Source organism: Ictalurus furcatus, chromosome 18 (assembly GCF_023375685.1).
Source record: "Ictalurus furcatus strain D&B chromosome 18, Billie_1.0, whole genome shotgun sequence".
Taxonomy (NCBI): Eukaryota; Metazoa; Chordata; class Actinopteri; order Siluriformes; family Ictaluridae; genus Ictalurus; species Ictalurus furcatus.
Window position 1 is genome coordinate 8,405,419 of NC_071272.1, and position 27,082 is coordinate 8,432,500.

At 38.6% G+C, this 27,082-nt stretch overlaps 2 protein-coding genes and 2 non-coding genes across 7 annotated transcripts; all 4 read right to left on the reverse strand.

The window, feature by feature from the left end:
• Positions 1-8,182, reverse strand: dnajc21 (DnaJ heat shock protein family (Hsp40) member C21). 2 transcript variants are annotated; one of them, XM_053649528.1, is made up of 13 exons: positions 8,143-8,182; positions 7,741-7,876; positions 6,794-6,887; positions 6,140-6,263; positions 5,656-5,784; positions 4,824-5,128; positions 4,596-4,732; positions 3,965-4,052; positions 3,629-3,805; positions 2,873-2,921; positions 2,507-2,664; positions 2,137-2,221; positions 1-1,929 (listed from the first exon to the last, which is right to left on the reverse strand). In XM_053649528.1, exons 2-13 carry the CDS (start codon positions 7,835-7,837, stop codon positions 1,771-1,773), a joined length of 1,602 nt encoding a protein of 533 aa, XP_053505503.1. In that variant the 5' UTR covers positions 7,838-7,876; positions 8,143-8,182; the 3' UTR covers positions 1-1,770. The 2 variants fall into 2 exon arrangements, with proteins under 2 accessions (XP_053505503.1, XP_053505504.1); XM_053649529.1 differs by having other exon boundaries at positions 1-1,926; positions 7,741-8,167.
• A 539-nt stretch (positions 8,183-8,721) lies between these two features.
• On the reverse strand, positions 8,722-8,793 carry trnam-cau (transfer RNA methionine (anticodon CAU)). Its single transcript has one exon. It is a non-coding gene; the product is annotated as a tRNA-Met (tRNA).
• Positions 8,794-9,422: 629 nt separating this feature from the next.
• Positions 9,423-9,494, reverse strand: trnam-cau (transfer RNA methionine (anticodon CAU)). The gene has a single exon. It is a non-coding gene; the product is annotated as a tRNA-Met (tRNA).
• A 2,796-nt stretch (positions 9,495-12,290) lies between these two features.
• Positions 12,291-22,157, reverse strand: aurka (aurora kinase A). 3 transcript variants are annotated; one of them, XM_053649389.1, is made up of 9 exons: positions 21,001-22,157; positions 18,886-18,954; positions 18,139-18,412; positions 18,025-18,058; positions 16,755-16,946; positions 16,528-16,666; positions 14,399-14,547; positions 14,017-14,191; positions 12,291-13,059 (listed from the first exon to the last, which is right to left on the reverse strand). In XM_053649389.1, the coding sequence occupies exons 2-9, from the start codon at positions 18,949-18,951 to the stop codon at positions 12,880-12,882; spliced, it is 1,209 nt and encodes a 402-aa protein (XP_053505364.1). In that variant the 5' UTR covers positions 18,952-18,954; positions 21,001-22,157; the 3' UTR covers positions 12,291-12,879. The 3 variants fall into 3 exon arrangements, with proteins under 3 accessions (XP_053505364.1, XP_053505363.1, XP_053505362.1); XM_053649388.1 differs by lacking the exon at positions 21,001-22,157 and adding an exon at positions 20,240-20,537; XM_053649387.1 differs by lacking the exons at positions 18,886-18,954; positions 21,001-22,157 and having other exon boundaries at positions 18,139-18,875.
• Between the last annotated feature and the right edge of the window lie 4,925 nt (positions 22,158-27,082).

The following is a 27,082-nucleotide window of genomic DNA, read 5'->3' on the forward strand; positions in this document are numbered from 1 at the left end:
AGCGAGTCTGGGATCTGAGGGTCGGAGTGTGTACTTCACCTTTTAACCTCAGCTTAAATTTGAGGTTCGGTTTAAAATAAAACAGATGTTTATTAGCCAGCACACACACACACACACTGATAACTGCTCCTGATAAATCTGTTCCTATTTCACTTCTGCCTTATCTCTCTCTCACTCTCTCTCTCTCACACACACACACACACACACACACACGCCATGTACTGCGGACACCTGCAGTGTAAGACCTACCATACTCTCTCTCTGTGTGTGTGTGTGTGTGTGTTATTTATGCACCCACAAAACACTGAACCCTTATACATGTGTTGATTTTACGGCCAAATGTAATACACTCACCTAGCACCACGTGTGTGTGTGTGTGTGTGTGTACAGTGGCAGGTGTATCAGCTTTACTACAGCCAGTTAAATTGATCCCCATCTGTGTGTGTGTGTGTGTGTGTGTGTGTGTATTCATGCGGTAATAGTTTATACATCTTTAATGAGCTATTATCTGTAAATTATATAATAGATTAATTGTAATAGTGTTATAACACAATCTAGTTTATAATACACTAATAAACAGTTTAAAACCAATTTAATATAGATATTATGTATGAAATGTTTACTCATAGTACTGATTGTCCTTGTTTTTGTAATAATTGTTTTAAAATAATAATAATGACGGATTTATATTTTGCACCGTTCTAACACTCAACATGAATTTGTGATATGGTGATATCTTTTTATAATTAGAAAAATAATTAATATACATTTTATTTAGGGGCAGTGGTGGCTTAGCGGTTAAGGCTCTGGGTTACTGATCGGAAGGTCGGGGGTTAAAGCCCCAGCACTGCCAAGCTGCCACTGTTGGGCCCTTGAGTAACGCCCTTAACCCTCTCTGCTCCAGGGGCGTCGTATCATGGCTGACTGTCAGCTTCCTGACAGGCTGGGGTATGCGAAGAAAATAATTTCACTGTACTCTACTGTATATGTGATCAATAAAGACTCATTATCATTACAAACTGACTGGAAGCAGCTGATGTAGTGGTAAAATTTTGTATCTCTATAATTGTAAAAAATAATAAGTTACATATTACTTTTGAATAAATAAAAATATTTTCTTAATATAATAAACAGAAAAATCTATTTTTGTAGACATCGTTAAACAGTTTTTTTAAAAAATGTACAGCACTACCGTATCACTGGCAGTTTAAAAACACAGACGCGCTGAAATTTTGACTTAAGGACACTTTTAATGAGTGTGAAAAAGATCAGATTTAGAAAAAAAATCCCAAATACATTACCACAGGATAAATGCATATAGATTTTAGTTTAGCAAACAGATTTTAATTTTGTTACCGTAGCAACGTTATTGTTTCCGGGGTGCATTAATGGAATAGCTCATATTCACATTTTATAATCACATATTTATGAACAGTAGCAGCAAGAAAAATCTTCTCTTACTATTTACCTTCTACTTTCTCTCACGGAGAGAAAACCTGTGCGCTGTGAAGTGTGCGCTCCACTTACAGTCCCATGTGCTGTTCTTTATCTGCATATATTTGTCAATTCCTGAAAAAAAACAGCTTGTACGATGAGCATGCTGGAGGAGAAGGTACACACACACACACACGCATACATGCCCGTGCACACACACATGTCCAGTGACTGATGTATTTTCTATAAAACCCTTTCCACTGAGAAGCTGCTTCAGTCTTAATAATAATAATAATAATAATAATGACAATGATGATGATGATGATGCTGCTCTGGTCATCTGTTCTTCCTCTTCTCCTTCTTGCTCTTGGTGTTCATGGCGCTGTTGGACTGCAATGCAGTGGCGTGACCCGTCATCTTCAGGTGATCAAACAATTTGTTCCTGGTGGTGAATTCAAAATGGCAGATCACACAGCGCAGGTTCACCTCCTTCTGCTGAGAGAGAGAGGGAGGGGGGGGGAGAGAGCATGAGAGAGAGGGAGAGAGAGGGAGAGAGAGAGAGAGAGAGACAGAGAGAGGAGGAGAGAGAGATGAGAAAAGGAAAGAGAGGGAGGAAGGGGAAGAGAGAGAGAAAGTTGAGAAATGTTGGATTTTAGTGTAAAAAAGTACCGCACACACGCACGCACGCACGCACGCACACACCTCTTGGTTGCTGTCGCCAGATCCGTGGGATTTGTTGCTCTTTTTGGGGTCTTTTCCAGCCTTTTTTCCTTTCGTCTTTCCAGAGCTAAAAAAAACCCCAACAAAAACAACTTAGAGGTTAAAATCAGGGTTCTTTCGCATCTGCAGTGTTTATTCCACATGAACAGAACCAGAACCATGATGTGTTCCCTTCCTCGGTGCAGTTCTTTAGTCAGATGGAGAACACACTCGGGTCCGAGAGCGCCTGAGCGATGCGGTCTCCCAGTCCGCTTTTCAGGTTAACTCCAGTTAGAAAGTGATTCAACTCTGAATCGACTCATTTGCAGGAAGTGCTGTGTGTTTTGGGTTGTCTGGGGGATCAGTGTCACACCTTTTATTGGGTTCAGATCCGTCTTTCTTCACTTCCTCTGCAGCCTCCTCGGAGCCGGCCGGGTCCTCCTTGTTATCTCCTGATTGGTTAGGAGGAGTGATGATGTCATCTGTGGAGTCTGGAGCTTGAATCTCAGCTGCTGGCTCTTCTGGAAAGTTCTGTGAGGAAAAAAAAATCTGTGTTTGTGGATGTTTAAACGTGTTTCTCATTTCTACTTTAATCAACAGCCATCAATATTAAAATGTGAGGTTTGAGTTTTTATAGATATTTATACTACAGTTAGTTTCAGCCACAAATCTGATTTTTCATGTGAAATCTGTGGTAAAAGATTCTCACTAAGATCCTGAGATGTAGGAACATACTTACAGTCATGTTTTTCTGCTGTCGCTGCTTCTTCTTCTGTTTCTTCGACAACCTGCAACCAGATATTTTTTTGTGTTAAATTAAACTGAGACATAAAAACCCAGATTGGGTAATGTCACAAAATAAAAGTACTGTTGATTAATTCGTTTTGGAAACTATAGGGATTTGGATTTATTTCATATTAAAGGTGCACCATGTGACTTTATGCTTAAAGGTGCACTATGTGACTTTAGGTTTATATCATATTAAAGGTGCACTATGTGACTTTATGCTTAAAGGTGCACTATGTGACTTTAGGTTTATATCATATTAAAGGTGCATTATGTGACATTATGTATATCATATTAAAGGTGCACTATGTGACTTTATGCTTAAAGGTGCACTATATGACTTAACGTTTATAGCATATTAAAGGTGCACTATGTGACTTTATGCTTAAAGGTGCACTATGTGACTTAACGTTTTATAGCATATTAAAGGTGCACTATGTGACTTTAGCTTTATATTATATTAAAGGTGCATTATGTGACATTATGTATATCATATTAAAGGTGCACTATGTGACTTTATGCTTAAAGGTGCACTATGTGACTTTAGGTTTATATCATATTAAAGGTGCACTATGTGACTTTAGGTTTATAAGTTTATATTGAATTTTAAATATTGATGCCCCAGACAATTAGACACACCACAGTGAATTCAGTACGAAACAGGACACAGGGGTTAATTCTAAGATTAAGTCTATGATTTGTGACTCACTTCTGTCTGGATGAATCCTCCCTCTCCTCATCTTCACCCTCCTTTTCTTCATCCTCCTCTTCCTCGCCGTCTCTCTCTGCCGAATTCAGACTCAGCGACTCTTCCTCCTCTTGAAGCTGCTGCCGGAGCAGAGCCACCATCTCTCTGTGCTTTTTGGACTTCTCGTGGTTCTTCATCCTGAGTCAGGAGAAAAAAATGACAAGTTCCACATGAACAAGAAACCTAAGAACTATAAATAGATTCACTGTTGTATTTTTGTCTCTCAGTGTGGTGTGTCTGTGTGTGTGTGTGTGTGTGTGTGTGTGTGTATGTGTGTGTGTGAGGACAGTTACTAACGCTTTGTCAGTTTTGAAGGATTTATCACAGGCAGGGCAGTAAAGGTCATCATAAAGGTCGTCCAACTCATCAGAGCCATCCACAGCATCTGGTACAGACACATAAAGGAAAAGAAAAACCACCTAAAGCTGTTTATTCATCGAACACACACACCCAAACATGTCCGGCTGTTAATAAACTTTGTAAATTATGAACATTTGGATTTATATTCCATTAAAGGTGCATTATGGGACTTGTAATTGGGACCATTCTATTAAAGGTGCACTATGGGATTTTATGGGTTGTATCATTAAAGTGAGTGAATTAGGTTTATGTCATATTAAAGTTTCAGTATGGAATTTGGAGTTTATTAAAACATAAAGGCTGTTTATATCACATTAAAGGTTCACTCTAGTGATTACTGTTTATATTAAGTTTACTACATTGTATTATTAAGCTCATTACAATGTAAACTCTGAAAGTTTGGTTTTACAACATTAAAAATGTGTCACGGGATTTAACATGATATAAATCTTAAAGGTGCGCTAAAGGATTCTTTGCCTCTAGTGCATAAAGTAAAGTTTCTGAGTTTGTTTTATACATGTATTAGATTATAAAGTTGGAACAGTATTTGTCCAGCTCTAGCGTGTACCCGTCTCCACTCTGTCCTCCTCGAGCTCTTCCTCCGTGTCTCCGAACTCTCGTCCGTACTGAAGCTCCATCTGCTGCAGCTCCTGCTCCAGTCCAGCCATGGCAGACCATTTCTGCTCCTTATATTCCTCCGCCAGCCTGAGAGATGGAGAGATGGAGATTGAGGCATTTAAGTTCGCTTGAAGAGGACTAGACTGCTCTGTTGTAGTGTAACGACAGAGATGCTCACTTAGCCTGCTCCAGTTTCTGCTTCTTCCTCAGCTCCTCCACTTTCTTGGCTTTTTCTGCATTCTGCTCCTCCACCAGTTTCTTGTGAGCCTGCACTCGTTTGTCACGTTTCCGCACGAAGGCCACTAGTTGGCGCACAAGCTCGCTGCGTTCCTTCCTGGCTTTGTCGCGCGTCTTTTTGTTCTCTTTCTCCATGGCTCTCTTCTCCCAGCGGTTCGAGGCCTGCCGAATGTCGTACTCCTCCTTCCACGCAAAGTTTTTCCGTGTGCAGAAACTCTGCCAGCAGCCATAGAACAAGTGCACCACCTGCACCACATTACAGGTGCACTTATAAAAGTGCACTTATGGGTGGGTTTTTTTTTTTGTTGTTGTTTTTTAAATAGGTATTAGATTAAAGGTACAGTATGGGATTTTGTTAATGTATCACATTACATTGTACATCAGGTACATTGTACATCAGGTACATTGTATTTACATGCAATGTATTTAAATCCCATCCATCAGCGCCTGTTTGAACGCTGACTACGTAAAAGTTCACCAGCTGAAATTCATTAACCAGTACGATACCAGTGCTGCTGTCTCCATGGCAAATCCTCAAGCAACATAATTTAAACGAGCAGCACTAAAACGAAGACGTGGAGTGGGTGGAGTTTTAAGATTAAAATCAAAGTAAAACAAGCTTTCTTGACAACATATATACACACTTAACTCAAATCCATGTACGAGCAGCCGTAGAGCAAACACATGAGATGTATAGGGGTAAAAAAAAAATGTTTTAAACACCAACACGAACGCTAAACAATGGCACAGTGTCACTTAGTGCAGTTGGTTACCGTAGCATAGTCACTCTGAGAGTCTCCGAATGTGGGAAAATCATCACAGTCATCATCCTCGTCTTTACCGTGCTCAAGTTCCTCCTTTGCGATGGACTCAAACAGGTTCCTGTACACCGTGTAGAAGCCCTGCAGGTTTCAGGTTCCAAGTGAGATTCAATAATGAGAAATTTGACTTGGACACAAATTATGAAGTGGAGAGAAAAAAAGGCAAAAGTTGAGTAAAAAGACATGAATGTGTTGTTTTATATCAAGGTATTTCTAAAAACAATTTTTCAATTAATTCTAACAACTTTCTGTTCTGTTACTACACTCTAAAAAAATTTTTTTAAAAACATCAGAGCAGCACTGACTGAAGACCAGCTGCAGGGTAATTACGCGCTTTTGCTGACCCCTAGTGGCTGACAGTGGTACCGCAGTACTGTAGCAGTAACGTCTCTGCATGGGGTCCTCATCACTTCTTCCTTCTGTTTGGCTCACTCACCTGCTCGTCATCTCCATAACCTGAGTAACAGGTTACAGTGAAGTACTGCACGAGATCGAGGCTGTCATCCTGGTACTCTCCACTGACTCCGCCCTTCAAGAGCGCCTCCCGGTGGTTATCATACCTGTAAAGAAAAAGAGTCTGTTAGGAAATAAATGAATACCTGAACTTATAATAATCTTCTACACTCTGCTTTCACGTTCAACAGCTTCTCTTTTTTGTGTTTTCAGGTCTGCTTTGGGGGTTCTGTTTCATCAAAGGTGTCCTATAGAATTTTCTGGTTCATTTTATATTAAAGGTGCACTGTGGGATTTTGGGTTTGTATTACCTTAAAGGAGCAATAAGGGACTTTCAGTTAATGCTATATTAAAATATTTAAGGTTTGTTACATGTTAAAGGTGCACTAGTGGATTTTCGGTTTGTAATATTTAAAAAAAAAAAACAGATATGTGAAATTATACACACGCTACAAAAGTGTAAGGTTGAAATAAAGTTTGAATTGCATTCTTGAATCAAATTTCCATTTTATTTATTTATGCTTTGCTGAAAAGTTGCAGCACCAATTCTAGCATCAATTTTACAACTCATTGTGAAGCACGTTATTACGCGTATCTTAATGTGTGTTCTGAAGCGTGACATTAAAACGGTGCTCACCAGGCTCTTTCCTGTGGGTCACTGAGAACATCATACGCTGCCTGGATCAGTTTAAACTGCTCCGCTGCCTCCTCTGGGTTCTCCAGGTTCTTATCTGAAATCAGCAAATCATGTTATTGCGCTCAAAAAAGCACACCATGACCTGTTACAACATGAGAAAGTCAAAAGTTTGTACACCCGTTGAACAAAATGAAAAGGGAAATGTTAGCCTGTGTGTGCTGGGCTTCACAAATGTTCCTTCGTTTTACTAAGCAGCAGAAATTGTCAAATGGTGCATGGTACGATATTAATAGTGAAAAATTAAATAAAATGATCTCAGCTCAAAAGTTTTCATCTCCCTTTTTCAATGTAGCATAAGGACGTAATAAACACTGTGTTTGTATGTGTGTGTGTGTGTGTGTGTGTTGCTGTTACAGTAAAATACTGAGTGACACAGGGTGTTGATACTTTCATACTAACTATGAAACAATATGTCATAATTTTTATCCATTTATAGTTACATTTAATGGCGTGGAACGTCCACGATACAATACAAGCTAATCCCTGTTCTAATTAAAGTTATAGCAACTATAAACAATCGTTTCCTCAGCAGTCTCTCTCTCTCTCAAAGTTAATAAGACAAAAAAACAGCTTGCCATGTTAATGAGAAACCGCAAAGTATAATCTCCTTTGTCCTGAAGAAGTTACAGCTTTACATCTGACTGTTACAAAGCACTGACACTGCAGACTCCTTCCACAGATTTGAACTAAACTTTAAGGTCTCCTCTCAGAGAAAATTCACAATATCAACAATCATACACGGTTTTTTTTTTATCTGTTTATGTTCAGTGACTACGTTACAAATCCTATGATTGGGGAATGAGTTTCTACTATAGAACATGAGATAGATCATGTATAAGAATTGGCGCATTAATAGGAATGAGACACACAGGAGCACTTTGACCTACCTGGGTGCCATTTGAGAGCTAATTTTCTGTAGACCTTCTTCAGCTCATCGTCTCCAGCGTCCCTTTTCACACCCAGCACCTCGTAATGACACTTCATTCCGGAGATCGAGGTAATAGATCTCTAATGGTGAAATATCTGTGCAAATCAGATTAGATCAGATCAAATCAGATCAAATCAAATCAAATCAAATCAAATCAAAACAGGCAGCGACTCCGGTTAGACAGACTCGCTTAATTTCAGAACCAGAATTTTGGCTTCTTGTAATCAAAAAAAAACGGCAGGCGATAAATAATAAACAATAAATGTTAAAGTACAAGTGCATGTCAATGTTTATTAATTTGAAATAAAACCGGAAACACTTCAGTAAGTGTCACTTTGTAAAGTTTACAATCGTTAACAACCTAATCGCTGCTCATCAGCAATGTGGTACCGGCGTCGCCTGGAGATGACGTCATTACGCAGAAGCGGTTTTGGCGTCAGAGTCAAGACTCTGCCCTGATTGGCTGCTTGTAAATTGTATTTCTATTTCTAGTTAAAACGCTTCTACATGATAAAGTGTCGCTGATTTTGCTAGTACGGACACTGTAAACATAATAAACTCAGCAAAAAAAGATATGCCCCTTTTTCAGGAGATAATTTTGTAAAATCTAGATAAGCTTTACAGATCTTTATTGGAAACGATGTTTTTCAAGCGTGTTCAGTGAACCCTAAACAATTATTGCACATGCACCTGTGGAACAGTCTTTAAGACACTTTCAGTTTATGTCAGTTGTTGAATCGTTTTTATGTTAATACAAATATGTACACATGTTAGGAAATTTTCTGGAAATAAAAGCAGTTGAATTTCATAGGACGTTTCTTTGTTTTTTGCTGAGTTTATGATAATAATTGCTTTTATAATTAATTTGACGTCATTGATAATGCAATCTTGTAATTATTACATTTGAAGAAAAAATAATTTAATAAAAATAGAACATATTTAGCAGAGGATGGTTTCGATCCATCGACCTCTGGGTTATGGGCCCAGCACGCTTCCGCTGCGCCACTCTGCTGTGAGTTGGTTGCAGAGAAACTCTCACAGGATGTACAGTATTGATCCTATCAAAGACTATATAATACAGAAATGTCTAGATAAATTAATATACTTTTCAGTAGGTTGACATTTCTGTATTATAAATTCATAATTCTAATATGTTGGGATACTGGATTTTTTATTTCCATTACATATAAGCTGTAATCATCAAGATTAAAAAAAAAAGGCTTGAAATATTTCACTTTATGTGTAATGAATCTAGAATATATGAAAGTTCCACTTTTTGAATTAAATTACAGTGGGAAAATGCACTTTTCCATTTCTATTTTTTTAGATGCACCTGTATTTTCTTCACCACATTCTGCAGAGGGACTATGGAGAGCATCCTGAGCAGCTGCATCACTGCCTAGTTTAGAAACTGCATCGTAACGCCATGTAAAAGATAGTGAGAATAGCTGAGTAGATCATCAGGGTCTCTCTATCCTCCATCGCAGACGTTTAAACCACAGTTCATCTGCAAATCCACCAGTATTATGGCTGAAACCCACACCCCTCACGCCCTCTTCACCCTCCTGCCGTCTGGAAAGCATATGGACCCTCATGGCCAGTTTCTTCCACAAAGCCATCAGACTAAAGATAGAAAATTCTTAGCAGAGGATGGTTTCGATCCATCGACCTCTGGGTTATGGGCCCAGCACGCTTCCGCTGCGCCACTCTGCTGCGCGGGAACACAAATAACAAAATACTGAATTTAAAGAACCACAATACAACAGTTATGAAAATAAATATATTTTATTTTCTATACGTTGTTCATATGGTTTACTTCGACATCTAAGATATATTATGCTTTGCTGTGACGTATTTATTTAAGGCGTATACATTTTAAGATTGCATATATTTATGCGGTAACAAAAGGACAGATGATTATACAGTGAGAGAAAGATTATTCAGTTTATACCTAGGGGGCAGTATACAGCTGTAGTCAATGGAGATTATGTTTAAAATGTTGTTTCTCCAAAATCATACAGTGGAATTCAAGTTTTTGATTTTTTCTGAAGGTGTAATAGTAAGAGGGGAAAAATGCAACTCTTACTATCCTTGCCTGTTACACAAATCTTCCCCTTTAGTAAAGAGGAAAAAAAGACAGAGAGAGAGAGAGAGAGCCTAAGTGGCTTTACGTTGTAAAGTACACTATAAGAAATTCATTTTCTTATTTAACGGCATCTTCAACATCTTCCCAGGTTGTGTCATCACTGTCTGACTGACATCTTCAATTTCTTTTCCCCAGGACAGGACAGGTCAGAAATCCTGAGCGCAGGACAAGAAACACCAGAAGGATTCGTCTTTCGGTGATACTTCAACTTGGATGCAAATAACCAGGCAAAACTTAGGCCTAGTCCACACTAACATAGGTATATTTGAAAATACATCTTTTCTAATCCCTTTTGCCTTTCTGTTCACACTAAAAGTACATTTTTGACCACCGACAATCTACTCTTTTCACTGAATAGCTCCAGTCGATTCAGGTCACCAATAAGAGCCGATCGGCTCGAAAAGAATCGAAAGAATCAATTCTTTCGACTACCCAAGTTGATGAAAAGAAAGAACTGCAAACATGACAGGAACCATGGACTGAAGCTCTCAAGGTAAACAACCAGACACTGGTTGTAAAGCTAGATACAGATTGTAATGCCACACCTCTAAGAGATCTGGATGCTCTGAAGCTTGACAGAAATGATGCAAACAAGTGACGTATTGAGGCCAAAATATCGCCATTACAAAGGCCAAGAATGCCAATACAAAGACAAGTATTACACTCTGGGATTTCAAGTCATCGAGCAAAATGCATGTGCAATTCTGGGCAGAGAATGGTGCAACATCTTGGGTTTAATAAGAAGGATTTATGAAATAAAAGAAAACACAGCAACAAACATTCAGAGTCAATTTGAGGATTTATTCACAGGACTGGGTTGTCTTTCTGGAGTCCACCACATTCAGATCAATCCTGAGGTCACGCCAGTGATTCATGCTCCCAGGAACGTGCTAGTGGCCCTGAAAAAAATTATGTTGAAAAAGAAATGAAATGAATGGAAAAATTGGGTGCCATCAAAAAACAAACCGAGCCCACAGAACGGGTAAATAGCATGGGGACAATTGTAAAAACCCAACAAGAAGATTAGGATCTGCATAGACCCTCAAGATCCAAACAAAGCAATAAGAAGGGAACACTATGCTCTCAAATCAATCAAGGAAGTTGTTGCAGAAATGCAGAGCGATAAAAGATATGAAAGGTATTTTCAGTGATAGATACCAATCGAGGATTTTGGCCAATTCGGTTGGATGATGACTGATCTAACCTTTGTACATTTAACATGCCTTTAAGGAGGTACAGTTTGACAAGGTTTCCACTTGGCATTTCATTGACTCCAGAAGTGTTTCAAAGGTGCTTATTCCAGCATCTGGATGGACTGGAAGGAGTAATTAATGTAACAGATTATATTCTTGTGTGAGAAGATAAAAACTCACATGACAGAAGACTGAGAAAGCTGTCAGGAAGATTGAGAAGCATAAACCTGAAACTGAACAAAGACAAATGTATATCTCAAGCTATACTTGAGATGCCTGAGCCACAGGACAAAACCACGCTACAGAGGTTCTTAGGCATGTTACAGTACTTGGCAAAGTTCATCCCAAATCCCTCATAAGTGACTGCAGCACTGTGGAAGCTTCTGGAAGGACAAACACACTGGCATTAGGAAAGTGAACAGAAAAATAGTTTCAATCACCTGAAAGTGCTAGTGAGCACAGCACCAGTGTTGAAATATTATGGTGTGAACAAGCCAGTTATCCTGTCAGTAGATGCCAGTTCACAAGGTCTAGGAACAGTGATCCTTCAAGAGGGACAACCAGTAGCCTATGGCTCAAGAGCACCAGACTGAACAAAATTATGTGCAAATTGAGAAAGAGTTGTTGGCAATTGTGCACAGATGTAAGAATTTTCACCAATACCTGTGTGGATGCCGAGTTCAGGTTGAGTCAGACCACAAGCAATTGGAGACAATATTCAAGAAGTCCCTCCAGAAAGCTCCATACAGATTTTATGGAGGGGGTTATACTGTGTCAAATGACTTCAATTCAGATGCTTCGCTGCATGAAGCAATACCCAATCATGAAAACAGAGTACTGAGCATTACTCAGCTAAACTACCATGGGATCTACACTACATTGTCCAAATCTTTAAGATAAATAAATAAATAAATAAATAATAATAACAATAATCAGCTCTACTGTTTTGCGAATCGGCTTCCCAGGGTTCATCTAAAAGGTTAATTTCAAAGAGTCGACTCACTTGTGAACACCACCAATAAAGATGAGTCTTTTCAGACCAAGTCAGATTTACCGACTCCCGAACAGCTCACCTCTATTATTTTTCCTCTTAACTATTCACTGAAGTCACACATTCTTACCAAATATCAGACACACAAACACACCACTGATTACCATGAACTCAAAGAATGAGGAGAATATTCAACAATATTTATTTTTGCAATAAACAAGCATATAAAAAGTTGTTTCAGTGTAGCTTTTTAAATAGTGGTGATGTGAAATGTTTTCAAATACAAACGTTTAAACACAAACCCACAAATCCTCCAGCAAAAGCACTTTAACCCGAGCAGAAGCAGATCACATTCACATATTGCACTTTTCTGGAGAAACGAATGAACACCGAATATTTCTGAAATGCTGAAAACTGGCTACATGTTCATCACAATTACACAGAATTAATTTGACTTCCTATCTTGCCTGGAAAAACTGAAAAAAGCAAAGCTGAAGTAAATCACTGTACTTTTAAAAGCTCCACAAACCTCACTTTATTGAAGGAAACACTTTAAAAATAGGATTTATTGTTTCAAGTAAAACAGGTACATTTTCATAATTCTAAACAATTAGATATTTACAGGAAGGAAGGAAGGAAGGAAGGAGAGAGAAAATGAAGCCAGGAGAGGAAAATGTGACATGCACACGAGAGGCAGCAAGGCTCAGGAATTCCTGCCGTTTCTCAGCGTCTCTAATCCATAGTTTGTGTTTGAGCTGCACAACGTGCTCATGGAGACTCTTCAGCGGTTCGAGTGAAACTACTCGGCTTCTTGGTGGAGTTTTCCGCCACCCAGTGATGGGTCAGGACTCCCTGGATAGGAAGTCGATGCATTGGGTTGTGTTTCAAAAGCCTGTTGATCAGATCTCTAGCACCTTCGCTCACGTGGGAAGGATAAGTGAACTCGACCTGCAAAAAAGGGACAAATATTAATTTTATATATGTGTATATATATATATATATATATATATATATATATATATATATATATATATATATATATATGTGAATGAGAGAGAGAGAGCTCACACACGAGTGAACAGTGAGAAGTGTGAAAGAGGGAAAAGAAAAAAAAAAAATGTTCACAAATTATAAGACGCCGATATAAAACTGCAGGAATATTTGGATTTATAAACAACCAGCTGAAATGTAAAATAAGGGATAAAAAGAACAGAGTGGAGTTCCTGTGACCACACCAAAGTGGTTTTATTCCTTTTAAACAACAGAAATTCACCAATGACTATAATTTTTTAAAAATCATACTCCTCCTTTTATAGCTGCATTTACATCTTATGAAACGTCTGCAAAACATGTTAGTTCCTGTTCTCACTTATGTTACAGCAGCTATGAACAGTCGCTTCCTCACCAGCCCTTTCTTTATTCTCTCTCGAAGTTAATAAAATAAATAATACATTTTTAAAAAAGTCAGAATTTTTTTTTTTACAAAAGCGTCGACACTGGAGACGCCATCCATAAAACGTTACATAAACAATCATCTCCTTACAGAAAGTGTCAAACAGTTAAAAAAAAAAAAAAAAAACCCAATCAGACCGAGCATTCAATGCCGCTGTGTTAAGAAAATTCAGTCAAACACCTTCTGACCAATCAGAATTCAGAACTAAAATGACAGACGGTCTCGAATGCAGTCTGCTGATGATCAGAGGAGGAATCAGTGTTATTTTACACATCTGCTTAATTTCCTAGGGCATGTATCATTATAGTATCCAAGGTTACTAGAGTTAACAATTCTTAATCATTTGTACACAAGCAGGCATCACCAACAACACTTAGAGGAAGATCATCCAGCATTTGGGTCGCGATTTCGTGCCAACCGATTTCGCCCGGCGAATCGGTCCTTGCGCTTACCCTGGATATTTTCCGGTACGTTTCTTCGTGGCTCTTCGTCTCGAAAGGAGGATTCCCGACCAGGAACTCGTAACAGAGAACTCCCAGACTCCAGAGGTCCACTTTTTCGTCATGGGTTTTGCCCTCGATCATCTCTGGAGGAAGGTAGTCCAGCGTGCCGCATAGTGTGGACCTCCTTTGGATTAAATAACACACAACATCATAAGAATTAAGCCATAGAATTATAAAGTCTCGCTTTTATAACATGTAATTAAACCATTAAACCAACAAGGATTTGACCTGAAATTAAGGAAATGCAATCTGCTGTGCAACATGATCAGTCTCTCCAGTGTTTTTACACTATGTGCACATGCCATGATCTCTCGAATAAATAAAAACACACCTTGAGGACGGCGTGTGGACAGACCACCCGAAATCTGCAATCTTCAGCTCCCCGTTTGCTCCCAATAACAGATTCTCAGGTTTAATGTCTCTGTGGATGACTTTCTTTGAATGGCAGTAGTACAAAGCATCGGCTAGCTCCATTATATACTGCAAAAACGTAAAACACAAAATAAACCAATTTCTCAAAGAATAATGCGAAAATGCAACAGTTTAGTTCAAATAATATGACGGTGAGCCACGTTTTGTTATTTCGCCCCACTCTAACCTTAGCTTGAAAACAAAAGTATATGCAACTAATGTGCCAAAAGTTTTTCCAATTATAAACAACTATTAAAAGAAATCAGAAGGCCTTTACAATTCAGTTTAATTTGTATAGTGCTTTAAATCTACCTCCAGATTTCTGTAAAGCTGCTTTATGGCACTTATTGTGTAAAAGATTAAAAACTCCCTGAGACAACATCAAAGAGGAAGTAGATTTCTGAGTAACACTAGATAATGGGATTATAAATAGTTACAGCAAACAGGTATAGAAGAGTAAAGACAAACAGTACCAAGTGTGTTTACAGAATGTTCAGCATGAGCAGCAAAAAACATGTAGAGGTGGAATTAAGGCTGGGCAATATAATCGATACAATATCGATATTGTGATAAACGATTACGTGATACACTTTTGCAAGAAATCGAAAAAAAATCAATTGCTAAAAAGTAAACAGCACCAAGCGGAAGCTGTTGATTTGCCGAAAATAACTTGAAAAGTATCGTCAAATTCGGTTTAACGTTTTCTTTATTTTACTACTGTTTCGTGGACAGTTTGTGAGCCAGATTACATATCATGATGCACATCGTGTACCATAGAAACATCAACAAGTATTGCAATATGATATGTGTCATAATCACCCATCCCTAGGTGGAACCACTGCTTAAGTTTACGCTTGAATACCAAGCGCTCGCCCGGGTCTTATACAATATCTGCGTTCTCGGTGTGGCTCGTAGCGCTGATCATGTTCCGTCTCCTCAGCATGAAGGTGAAACTACAGAGCACAAAGAGACGACCTGATCGGCAGGCAAAACGTACGTTATCCCCCGCCCCACCCCCAGCAAGAGAACGGACTAACGCTGTTTTAAAAGTCGTTTTCATAAAGAATCATTATATATATTATATTATATATATGGAAAGTATACAGAAACTAGGCTGAAACCTGTGCATCGGCTTTTGGCAAGTGCAAAACCTTACACTGTACAACTTCAAACAAGGACATTAAAATCCCAAACAGTGTGGCATCAGTGAAAAATTCCCTTGAGCCTCAAATAGTTTCACAGAGCTTGCGAATCATCATCAGAAATAAAATATTCTCTTATTATATAGTTTCCTCCTCAGGTTATAACATTATATCCATCACGCTGCACCAGTCGATTATATAAAAACCTGCTCGTCTGCCTTTTGTTCATCAGAATGAATTGTAAAAAAAAAGAAAATTGCTCGCTATTCACTTGGGCGTCGCCCATCGTCGTATTTTTAACTGAAAGCTGGTACGCGATGTGCTGTCACAAAACCACGCAGAGGGAAAAACAAAGGGAAATTAAAATCACAGGACATGGTGTCAGCACAAGCATTCGTTTCATTGTGGATTTTAAAATAGTTTTGCTTTGAAAGAACTTGCACTGCACGTTTGACAGAACACACAAGTCAACGGGAATTACCGCTCGGATTACAATAAACACGTAGCACAAAACGTTCTTCAAAACAGGAATTACGTGAAATACTTTTCATTTTAATCTAATCCTGACCACTATTGCTCCTTTACACCTCCTGAATTCAGGATTCTGATCGTTCACAAGAATGTGCACTTTCTAATGTGTTAGTTATCTGTATCTATAGGCCTTGACGGGTCATGAATGGATTTATTTTTTAAGTGAGGTGTAACCAAAGACATGAGGTTTTCTGATGTTATAAAGCATTAACATGTAACAAATGAAGGGATAAAAATGAAAAGAAATAAAAGAACGTTATATATATATATATATATATATATATATATATATATATATATATAAAAAATTATAAAAAAAAACCAAACTTATGCAGTCTTGTCATTTTAATAAACAAACACATGATGGTGTTCTCACCGTGGCGCTGCGCTGATCATCGAACATCCTGCAGCGCTGCAGTTCTCCGTACAGCTCGCCTTTAGGAGCGAACTCCAGGATGAGGTAGACGCGCGCGGAGTCATGGAAGTAACCGTACAGGCGCAGGATGTTGGGATGCCTGTGAGGTCACGGGTGAGAAAAAGGACCTGTAGCTCACGCACTCCATCAGCAGATTGCGTTGCAAAGAATTCACAAATCACACACACCTGAGATGCGACTGGATCTCCACCTCTCTCCTCAGCTGGTGCTCCACGCCGGCTTTCTCCAGCTGCTTTTTAAAAAGCACCTTCAGGGCCAGGATGAACTTTGTCTGTCGCTCTCTGGCCAAGTATACGCTTCCGAACTTGCCCTTCCCGAGAGCCCTGCCGATGTCGAAGTTCTCCAGACTCCACGGCTTCCTGAAGCACAAGGGGTGGGGGGAGGGGTGGAAGAGGACTGTCAAATCAAGACGCTCTGAGGGCATGAGGTCCATGTCTTTGGGTTAAACAGCTGGTTCGTTCGAAATGATCGTAAATGTGCCGTTTAATAGTCAACGATTTAAATCTTTATTATACGGTCGTGTATAACTGATTTTAAACACCAAAATTCCTCTTTACCCCCCCCAAAAAAAACTCATTAGCATCCGAGAGCGTACTACTTTTGGAAAACATTTAGAATTGAGAAATACGGCTTTTTCCATGAACGATCCTGCTTTAAAAAATAAAAAATAAATAAATAAATAAATAAATAAATAAATAAATAACCCCACTCATGAGGGACGTCAGATGGGTTCATTTAAAACCACGAACCCATCAGGCTGCGAGCAAAAAACAAGCCACGTATATTCCGCCATATTAACGAAAGTGTGTACACTGCCTGTAAAGTGCAAAGCACTTCCCTGACACAGCTCATTTGCATTTAGCGAAACCCACAAAACTCCATAAAAAGGTCAAGTGCACAGGCAGCCGGGAGTACGAAATGAACTATCAGGGTAAAGGCTGAAAAACCAGAAGAAGCGGAAGTTATTTTGATTTGCTAAAAATATTAAACAAATAACAATAAACAAATGCTAAACCTTGCGTCAGCTGTTTGTTTTTTTGGATTTCACTAAACGTTCTCAGTGGTGCTCTTGATCGCTGAAACAGTGAACTAGCATGAGGATGCATTTTGGTTACACTCGCCAAAGCTCTTCTACAAGTTGCTCTGGATAAGGGATGTCTCCTAAACGCTGCAATTTAAAAAATAAACAACGTAAACGCAACAGTATATTCCAGATATAAAAGTGCTGTAATCCATGCACATTATGTGATTAAGTAGGTCTTTACGTTCGTAAGTGTTTAGTGTTCTGATGCATAAATTTACACGAGTAAGATACAGACGTTTTTCCCACATTGACAGGATGTCCACGAAAACCAGATTTCTTGGGTAAACCCTCACACGAACGATAGCGTGATAAACAAGGCCTAGTGTGTGTATTTTTTGGGATGCACGACTTACTTCTCAGCGTTGGTCGTTCCATTGGTAGGTTTAGCTGAAGAAAGAACAAAAAAAAATTAAACACATTTCAAAACACACAGAGCATCTTACAATAAGCAGAAATAAAGTGCTTACGGTTAGGCTTGTCCTGCTTGTGCTCTGTGAATTTAACACACTCTGTGGCGGTGTGAGCGGGTTTGGGCTGACTCTGTGCTGGTTGTGGTTTGAGTTGAGTCTGAGTAGGGTTAACGTTCTGCTCTCCACCGCACGAGCTTTTCTGTTCACTCCGAGGCCGCTGGACACGCTGCGGGCCCTGAGAAACGCAGAGGACGGATGTTTGGCTCGGGGTCGGTGCCGGTTTGTGGCAGCCCTGCATCACTGGAACCCTCTTCGGCAAGTTGCTTAAACCCTGGAAGCAGGGGAAAGTTAAAAAAAAAAAAACGAATGTAAAATAAAAAAAGGAACAAACAGTCACAAAAAGACAACGTGTAGAGGTCAGCATTCAAGCTACAAGTCACTTGCAGTGCATAAACGTTTACCAAGCTGTCATGAACAGGAGGAATTAGATCACAACACCTCCTGGGTGAATTATGTTTCTAACCAACTCCAGTTCCTTAGAAATAACAAACGAACGTTACAGAGATTAAAACAAAAGCAAAGCTGCCAGGTATATTGATACTGAGGCTAAATCAACAACACACTGTACACATTCCTCAGGTGCAGGATTTCACATCACATGATGCTGACATTTCATCATGGGTCACCTTTATTAAAACACAATCAAGCAAACCGTGCCACAACACTGAAAGCTCATTACGATTTATACAAGCTCTACCCGAGATATGAAATTAAACAAGGTATCCCTCCCTCTCTTTTTTTTACCTTTTCACTGTCTGCTTTCTGAATCATCAGGTCCTTGGATGATCTGATCCTAGCAGCAGGATCCATACCCTAAACAGAGGCAGAGGAGCACACGGTGAGGAAATGCAACACTGAACCATCAACACAAAACAACTTGCAACACAATTTTTATTATTCTGTTTTTTTACATTATTGGCACACAAAGAGAAAGTGTTTTTGCATGCAGCATCCAAGCTAGGTCTGGGATTTACCTTAGAAGCCTGGCATTATATCCGAAATATCGCATAAATCATCAGCGAATAAAGCACTGCTTCCATCCCACGCGTTAAGAGAACAAAATAGTCACTTCAGGGGAAACTGCCACAAACTAACAATACAAAATGGCCATTTTTGCAACCGGGGAAGCAATCATGGAGAAATTTAAAAAAGGGAGCATTGATTTTTGCAGTATCGAGTTATCCTGTTCTTTACAACACAACTTTGAAAGATTATAAAAACAGCTCGCGTGAAGCAGCGGAAGTTGACAGATGAGGTCATATCCAGTTTCCACCCATATTTGATGTGGCGTCAGACAAAAAACACATGTTTAAAGCCTAGTGTGATCAAGGTTTTATCCCAAATAAATTAAAAAAAAAAAAAATCTCAATTGAGCACATGCAATTTTTATGCAAGATTTTATTTGCATCTGCAATCCCCATACAACATTGTGGGGTTTTTTTGCGATATCACAAAATTCGCATAAAAATATGCAGATGGAGAAACAGCTAACGTAGCACGACCCTCTGAATGACAGGGCGCATGAATACAACCCTGTTATTCGCCTTACGGCCGGAACTACTTCTGCCCAAACACGATGGAGAAGCACCCTGATATAACGTGCTCAGTCACCAATACTTAACCGTTTCATCTTCTTTTATATCTAAAACACTATATTTAGAAACTCCATTCAGTGTAATAATAGTAAACATCATTTATTATTAGTGAAATCGACACATTACTTACATTTAGGGTCATTAGTTAGAAAGTTTTATAGTTCTAGGCATTTATTACTGAAAACACTTCTCAATAATTGTCCTTTAGCTAGTTAGCTGATTTGCTAGTGCGGTGTAAATTAGCTAGTTATCTAAATTTAAATATTAACGGCGCGTTATATGGGTGGATCACAAACCAAAGAACATTCCCTACATAGGCTCACTAGATATAAACATAAATGAATGGTTATACGCCCTACATATTCCCCACTTCATGTTCAACACGCAGCGGTTTTGACATACAGCCAGTGAGTCATTAGTAGCCAAGAAATCGAATATGTATTTAAATACAAGCAATACGTGGTTAATATCTACAAATAATTTACATTAAATAACAAACTTACAGCGTCTAAAACCTTCTGCAGCACTTCAGGAGACCGTTGAGCCTAAACGCTGTCTTGCTAGCGTGACCGACTAGCTGGCCAAGTTAGCAATCAAGCGAACGCTAACCCCTAAAAGTAACTTCTATATAAAAAATGACTTGTGACAGAAACAATATCTAACGTTGTCTTATATATACATATATATCTATCATTAATTTAAAATATCTATTTGCTATTAAAAGTGTTATTTAACAGATCGACGCCGGACAGCGGAACAAATCGAGTCGCGAATGGAGGACAGGCTGAGCTGTTTAGTTTCAAATATCCCCCTTTTAAAGGCCTTTAACATTGGCACGGCTCTGATTGGTCAGAACGAGTGTCATCCTCGACTCCTATTTGCTGAGAGGGAGTCTAGTCTTCGTGATGACTGGAGCCGCAAGGAAAGTCGGGAAATGCTGAGAGTACATTTTTTAACCTTTGTTGTTGTTATTATTATTATTATTATTATTATTATTATTATCAGTTTAAATCGATTGAATTACTGTACGTAATTTAGTTTTTTGTTTATTTTAAAATATAATATTCTTTGGGGTTTGTTTGTTTGCTTGTTTGTTTTTACAGATGAATATAGTCTTCTTTGGTTCTCTATATAAATACTATACATTACCTAATACCAAACCTTATCCTTAACATATAAATAGATAGATAGATAGATAGATAGATAGATAGATGAATTGCAGTGTCCCTCTTAAAGGAGCATTAGTTAAGATTAGGCCTCTTACAATTAAAGTCCCTATGAAGTGCCTTGAAACACACAGCGTTATTCGATGTACTGACGTAATTTCCACTGAAACAGGAAGTCACGGTGGTTCTTCTTCTTCTTTTTGTTTTAATGGCGGTTGGCAAACCACTAAAGGTGAATTACCGCCACCTACTGGACTGGAGTGTGGGCAGTAGATTGGCAGGAAAAGAAAAACAAACAAGCAAAATAAATAAATAAATAAATAAATAATAATAACAATAATAATAAATTAAAAAAAGAAAATACAATAAAATAAAATAAACAAACTAATAATAATAATAATAATACCAAAACAATAATACATAAATAAAAGAAAAATAAAGAGATAAATAGCTATATAGTAGATATTCCTACTAGATTACTAAAGTCTCTCACTTATCCCAGTATTTTTAAAATAGTTTATTAGGGGGCAGTGCATTTTCCCAGATGTTTTCCCCAGCAAGTTCTCTAGTGTCATGTTTTGTTTTCCAATCTGCATCTCTAGCTCAGTTCTTTCTTCCTCATACCTTTTGCAGTCTAACAGAATGTGTTTTACCGTCTCTTGTGTACTGCAGTGTGTGCAGAGTCCAGTGGGGTGTTTTCCTTTTCTGTTTAATGCTAGATTTAAGCCAGCATGATTTAAGCCAGCATATTCTAAAACGCGTAATTATCATCTCTTCCTTTGGGTTTCTGCCCTGCCTCACGCTCATGCCTACTTGTTTTTGTATGGTATATAGGTGTCATCCGGTGTCAGCTGTGTCCCAGTATTCCTGCCATGTTTTATGCGCGTGTCCCTTTATAATGGTTTTGATCTCTGCTCTACTTAATGGTACTTGTATATCAACTGTTTCATGTTTTATCAATCTTTTTGCCAGTACATCCACAATTTCATTCCCTTCTATCCCTACATGTGCAAGAACCCAAAAGAAGGAAACACTCAGCCCCTTAGCATGAAGTATGAGAAGCAAATTAAGTATTTGGTAAACAATGTCTTGTCTGCATGATGTTTTTGAAGACGGGATGAGGTTTTGCTTGATAGTGCTGATAGACTGTCAGAAGCTATAGCGACATCTTGGCTCTGATGATTTTTTAAAAAACCACTGCAGTGCCAATAGGACTCCTACTAATTCTACAGTGTACACTGATAAATGATCGGTCGCCCTTTTTTGACTGCTACTTCATACCGAGGAATGTCTCTGGCTGTTTTGACCCATCTGTATATATGAGTAATTTATCCTGATATTGGTCCATATCATTTTGAGTTATTATCCCTTGTGGTGCTATTTTAGAATTCTCTTTTAATATTTGTTGTAATCTTGTATCTACAGATGGTTTTATGAATCTCCAGGGTGGTACAGTTGGTATCGCTTACTTGTAGCTGACTGAGACCTGCATTTAAGTCAGGGTGGTATTGAGTATATTGAGTATATACATATTTGGTGGCTCCTCCCCCTTTTAAAATAGCCAATAGTGTTTAGCTTACCTCACAGCCTTCACAGCCTAAGCCGTACTTGACAGTTAGTTCTGTGCAATTTTATAATGCTGTGGGCTGGACACTTCAGATTCTAGAGAGCATTTGATTGGACAGAAAATCTGATGAGAAGCTGAAGTGCAGAATGATGTCATCAAAATTGTTGATCCGTATCAGTGGTGGAGAGAGACTGTAAATTTTCAATGCATGTATCTTCTAAATGCGAATTTTGTCATTGTTTTGGAGCGTGCCAAATCAGACACATATTTAGTGTTTTATGTTTGCTCTTTTTTCACCAGAGCTAGCTTACAAAGAAACTTCACTTCTACATTATCATCTGAATTGCTTCCTGATTTCTGGTATAATTCTACCCTGCACTGAGGGGAAAAATCGAGTTGGATTGTGGCTGTCCAAGATGGCCGCCTCCATAACATATTCCTGAGTTCAGTTACACTGTGAAGTTTACATGTTTTTGGTTTACATATCCATAAGTTTACATATCCATGTTTTTGGATGAAAAAAGTAAATCACTCCATATCCTAAACCACTTAATGACGTGTGTGTGACAACACTGGAAATATTTTGGGTGAAACTTGCTAGCTAGTATGTGTTAGCCTCATAGCGGGGTGGTTGGTATAAATAGGCTAGCAGAGCTATTCTCTCCGGTCTTCAAATGATATCAGTATAAGGTTTCGTTTTTTGGCATCCATTATGTTTATTTGAAAATGTCTTAAGGCTCATTATCTTTTTTTTTTTTAATCTTTTCTGTGGAACTAAGTGTGACTGTAACACAAATGGTTTGTAAGAAAAATACAAAAGAATGTTATGAAGAAGTGACGGTTTTGCCCCGATACCATCGATGTGACCTCGTAATATAATCCATTGCTCAACCCTAATATTTTCACTGCCAGCTAGAGATATTATACATTAAATGTAAGAATTTAAGCTCCACCGCTTAATCTCACGACCAGACGTCACTGCCTCGTAGCTCCAGCAAATAAAGAAAACAAAAGTAATGAAGAAAATGCTAAACATCAAACATGTTTTACATGTTCAAATGCCTACACAAAAAATCTGTAGGCATTTGAAGGACTATGGAACATTCCAGAATTCTTGTTTTTATTGTATTTTGTAGATGTACATGATCGTTATCGTTCATGCTATTCTTATCACAGAGAACGTGAATTTCTATGCTGTGAGTCAGCAAACCGATGCAACCTGTTACCCAAGATGGGCCTAGTGTCAGAAAATGGTCAATGTGATTATTTTATTTAATTTAAAGTAAATATGGCTCAAGGTTCTCACCGTAAAAAACTATATGCAATAAAATGTTAAGCCATCCATCAATCCATTTTCTGTACTGCTTATCCTATACATGGTCGCGGGGAGCCTGGAGCCTATCCCTCAGGGTAAAAGGCGGGGGACACCCTGGACGGGGTGCGAATCCATTGCACACACAATCACATACACATAACGGACAATTTAGAAATGCCAATCAGCCTACAATGCATGTCTTTGGACTGTGGGAGAATACTGGGGTACCCAGAGGAAACGCCTGAAGCACGGGGATAACATGCAAACTTTTTTCAAACCCCAAACCCTGGAGGTTAATCTTTAATCTTATTCCAGTCACATTATGTATATACTTTCTTTAAAAAAAAAAGTTACACAGGTCAATTTCCATATATATATATATATATATATATATATATATATACATTTGTAAGTCATTTTTAAGTTGCTTTGGATAAAAGCGTCTGCTAAATGAATAATTGTAACACTCATCTTTGTTTTTACTATGAATAAAATATCATCTTTTTAAATACTTCATATAGTTTCATCATGAAACTCATGAAACATCATGTTCTCCTCCACCCTGTTAAGTAAAATTACACAGCAAATTAATTGAATGTAATAATTAAAATATATATATATATATGAATAATTGCTGCAGGTACAGGGTGGTGTGAGTTTCTGTTACCACCCCAAAACTGATTATTTTCCTATAACAGCACATCCTGATGTGTTCATCCCTCGTATACCACAAACATTTTTTAACGATGACAGGTTTAACGAAATAACACTAAACAGCTAGGCTGAGGGTGTGGAAATGTTCTTCTGAAGTGAGATTGATTTAATTATATAATCCATGGAACCTGTTGAAGTCACTTATCCAAACATAAATTCATGATCCTTGGTGGTTGTGTTGAATTTTCACCAGTTCCTCAGTTTTTGGTGTTTCTCCAGCTTTGTGGAATTCCTGGTCATTAGATTTGGTGAATGGGTGTGTGAATGTGTATGTGATTGTGCCCTGCGATGGATTGGCACCCTGTCCAGGGTGTACCCCGTCTCATGCCTGATGCTCCCTGGCATAGGCTCCAGGTTTCCCCGTGACCCTGAAAAGGATTAAGCGGTATAGAAGATGGATGGATGGATAGATTTGGTGACATTTGGTTATGGTTTCTGCATTCAGCTGTTTTTTTTTGGGGGGGGGGGGCAGATTCCAGCATTTATGTTGTTAAGATATCAGGCTATGATAATTGACCAGATCTGAAGATTTAAACTGAAACACATTCGTGGGAAAGTGATGAAATCCGACCAAGGTAATGACAGAAACTGTTACTAAGCAGTGCTTTGGATCGTACCACCTTGTAGGAATCATTTCAGATTGATGGACTTTAATTACAGGTATAATTCCAAGATTGTCAGATTTACATTGCACTTAGGGTTGGATTGTGTTCCTGAAGTGGAATCGTGTGCCAAAGCTGGCAGGAATGTCAGAGCATGATAGAACATGTGATGGAAAATCACGTTTTTGGTAGATTAAAATTCAGTTAAGATTGTGACAGATTAAAACAATAATCATGGCATTGTGTTTGGGATTACTTATTCATTCATTAAAATGTTCTTTCAAAATGTTCTTTCGCTCACACCTTTGTTTTCTATATCTAACAAAACATGTTTAATACTGTTTGGAAAGCAATGCCATTGTGTGTGTGTGTGTTTGTGGGTGTGTGGGTGTGTATGTAGGGGTGTGAGTTTTTTTGATTCATTAAAAAAAAATGAATTAACCTCAATTACTTCAAGAATTCATTATTTAAAACCTTAGCTGCGTGAGAAATCTATGTGAAGAACCGAAATATGAGTATTATGTTCACATAGTTGCCATTCTGTTCGCTTTAAAAAAAAAAATGTTGTTACGAGACGTGCAGAAAGATGTTTAATGCAGTTTAAGCTGGCAAATGAATGTAAAAGTTTGACATAATTGTGTGTGTGTGTGTGTGTGTGTGTGTGTATATGTATGTGTGTTTGTGTGTGTGTGTGTGTGTTTTATAGTGTTGAGACGTGGACTCCACAAGCCCTCTGAAGGTGTGCTGTGGTATCTGGCACCAAGACGTTAGCAGCAGATCCTTTAAGTCCTGTAAGTTGTGAGGTGGGACCTCCGTGGATCGGACTTGTTTGTCCCACAGACGCCCGATCAGATTGAGATCTGGGGAATTCGGAGGCCGAGTCAACACCTTGAACTCTTTGTCATGTTCTTCAAACCATTCCTGAACAGTTTCTGCAGTGTGTCAGGGAGTATTATCCTGCTGAAAGAGGCCACTGCTATTAGGGAATACCGTTACCATGAAGGGGAGTACTCGGTCTGCAGCACTGTTTAGGTAGGTGCGTGTCAAAATGACATCCACATGAACACCAGGACCCAAGGTTTCCCAGCAGAACATTGCCCAGAGCATCACACTTCCTCCACTGGCTCGCCTTCTTCCTATAGCACAGGTGTGTCCAATCTTATCTGCAAAGGGCCACAGGACCACTTTTGGTAGGTACAAACCACTACATACGGGAAACACTGCACAAGACCTGCTGTTTTGGAGATGCTCTGACCCAGTTGTCTAGCCGTCACAATTTGGCTCTTGTCTGTCTTTTTGTTTCCTGCTTGAAATACGTCAACTTCGAGAACTGACTGTTCACTTGCTGCATAATATATCCCATCCCTTGACAGGTGCCACTGTAACGAGATAATCAATGTTTATTCACTTCATGTGTCAGTGGTTTTAATGTTATGGCTGATTGGTGTAGTTATAGTTGTGAGAACAATGTTGCTGGAATATATGGGCACTAAGCATAAGCTAGCAGTGTTTGAGGCTAACAATTCACCTATCTAGCACATAAGCACTCAGAGTTTTATATACGCAATATGAAAACAGAATGACAGTCGAAATGAGACTAAATCCATCCGGAACATCAACATTTCCCACAGATGTGTTGGTAAATTACTAATAAAGGGTTCCATATGACTAAAATGACAGTGTAATTAAACTTAGCGTAAATCGCTAAAAGAACCGCTGCCATGTTGAGAAACAATACATTGTCTCTGAATATTTGACTTCTGAAAAGGACTCTTCAGCATTATGTAATAAAAAAACAGTAGTGTTTTTCGGAAATAATGTTTTACAAAACAGGGGTTTTTATGACTATGAAATAAAGACAATTCCATCTGGTGAGTGTTTCTGATCACGATAATTTAACGACGTGTATTTATCCACCAATGTTTGCAATTCTTGTGTACATATTAGACGTAAAGCAGGATGTGGGCTCTAAATCAACTGGC

Excerpts from the sequence above, each read along its gene's own strand:
- aurka (XM_053649387.1), bottom strand. The coding sequence starts at position 18,505 with ATGCTGACCTCTACACGTTGTCTTTTTGTGACTGTTTGTTCCTTTTTT. Across the intron at positions 14,548-16,527 it reads ATGATCAGCGCAGCGCCACG|TATATAATGGAGCTAGCCGA; the intron begins GTGAGAACACCA and ends ACGTTTTTGCAG. Across the intron at positions 13,060-14,016 it reads CGTACCGGAAAATATCCAGG|GTCGAGTTCACTTATCCTTC; the intron begins GTAAGCGCAAGG and ends CCTTTTTTGCAG.
- dnajc21 (XM_053649528.1), bottom strand. The coding sequence starts at position 7,837 with ATGAAGTGTCATTACGAGGTGCTGGGTGTGAAAAGGGACGCTGGAGAC. Across the intron at positions 6,264-6,793 it reads GACCCACAGGAAAGAGCCTG|GTATGATAACCACCGGGAGG; the intron begins GTGAGCACCGTT and ends TTTTCTTTACAG. Across the intron at positions 4,053-4,595 it reads GGAGGACAGAGTGGAGACGG|ATGCTGTGGATGGCTCTGAT; the intron begins GTACACGCTAGA and ends TGTCTGTACCAG.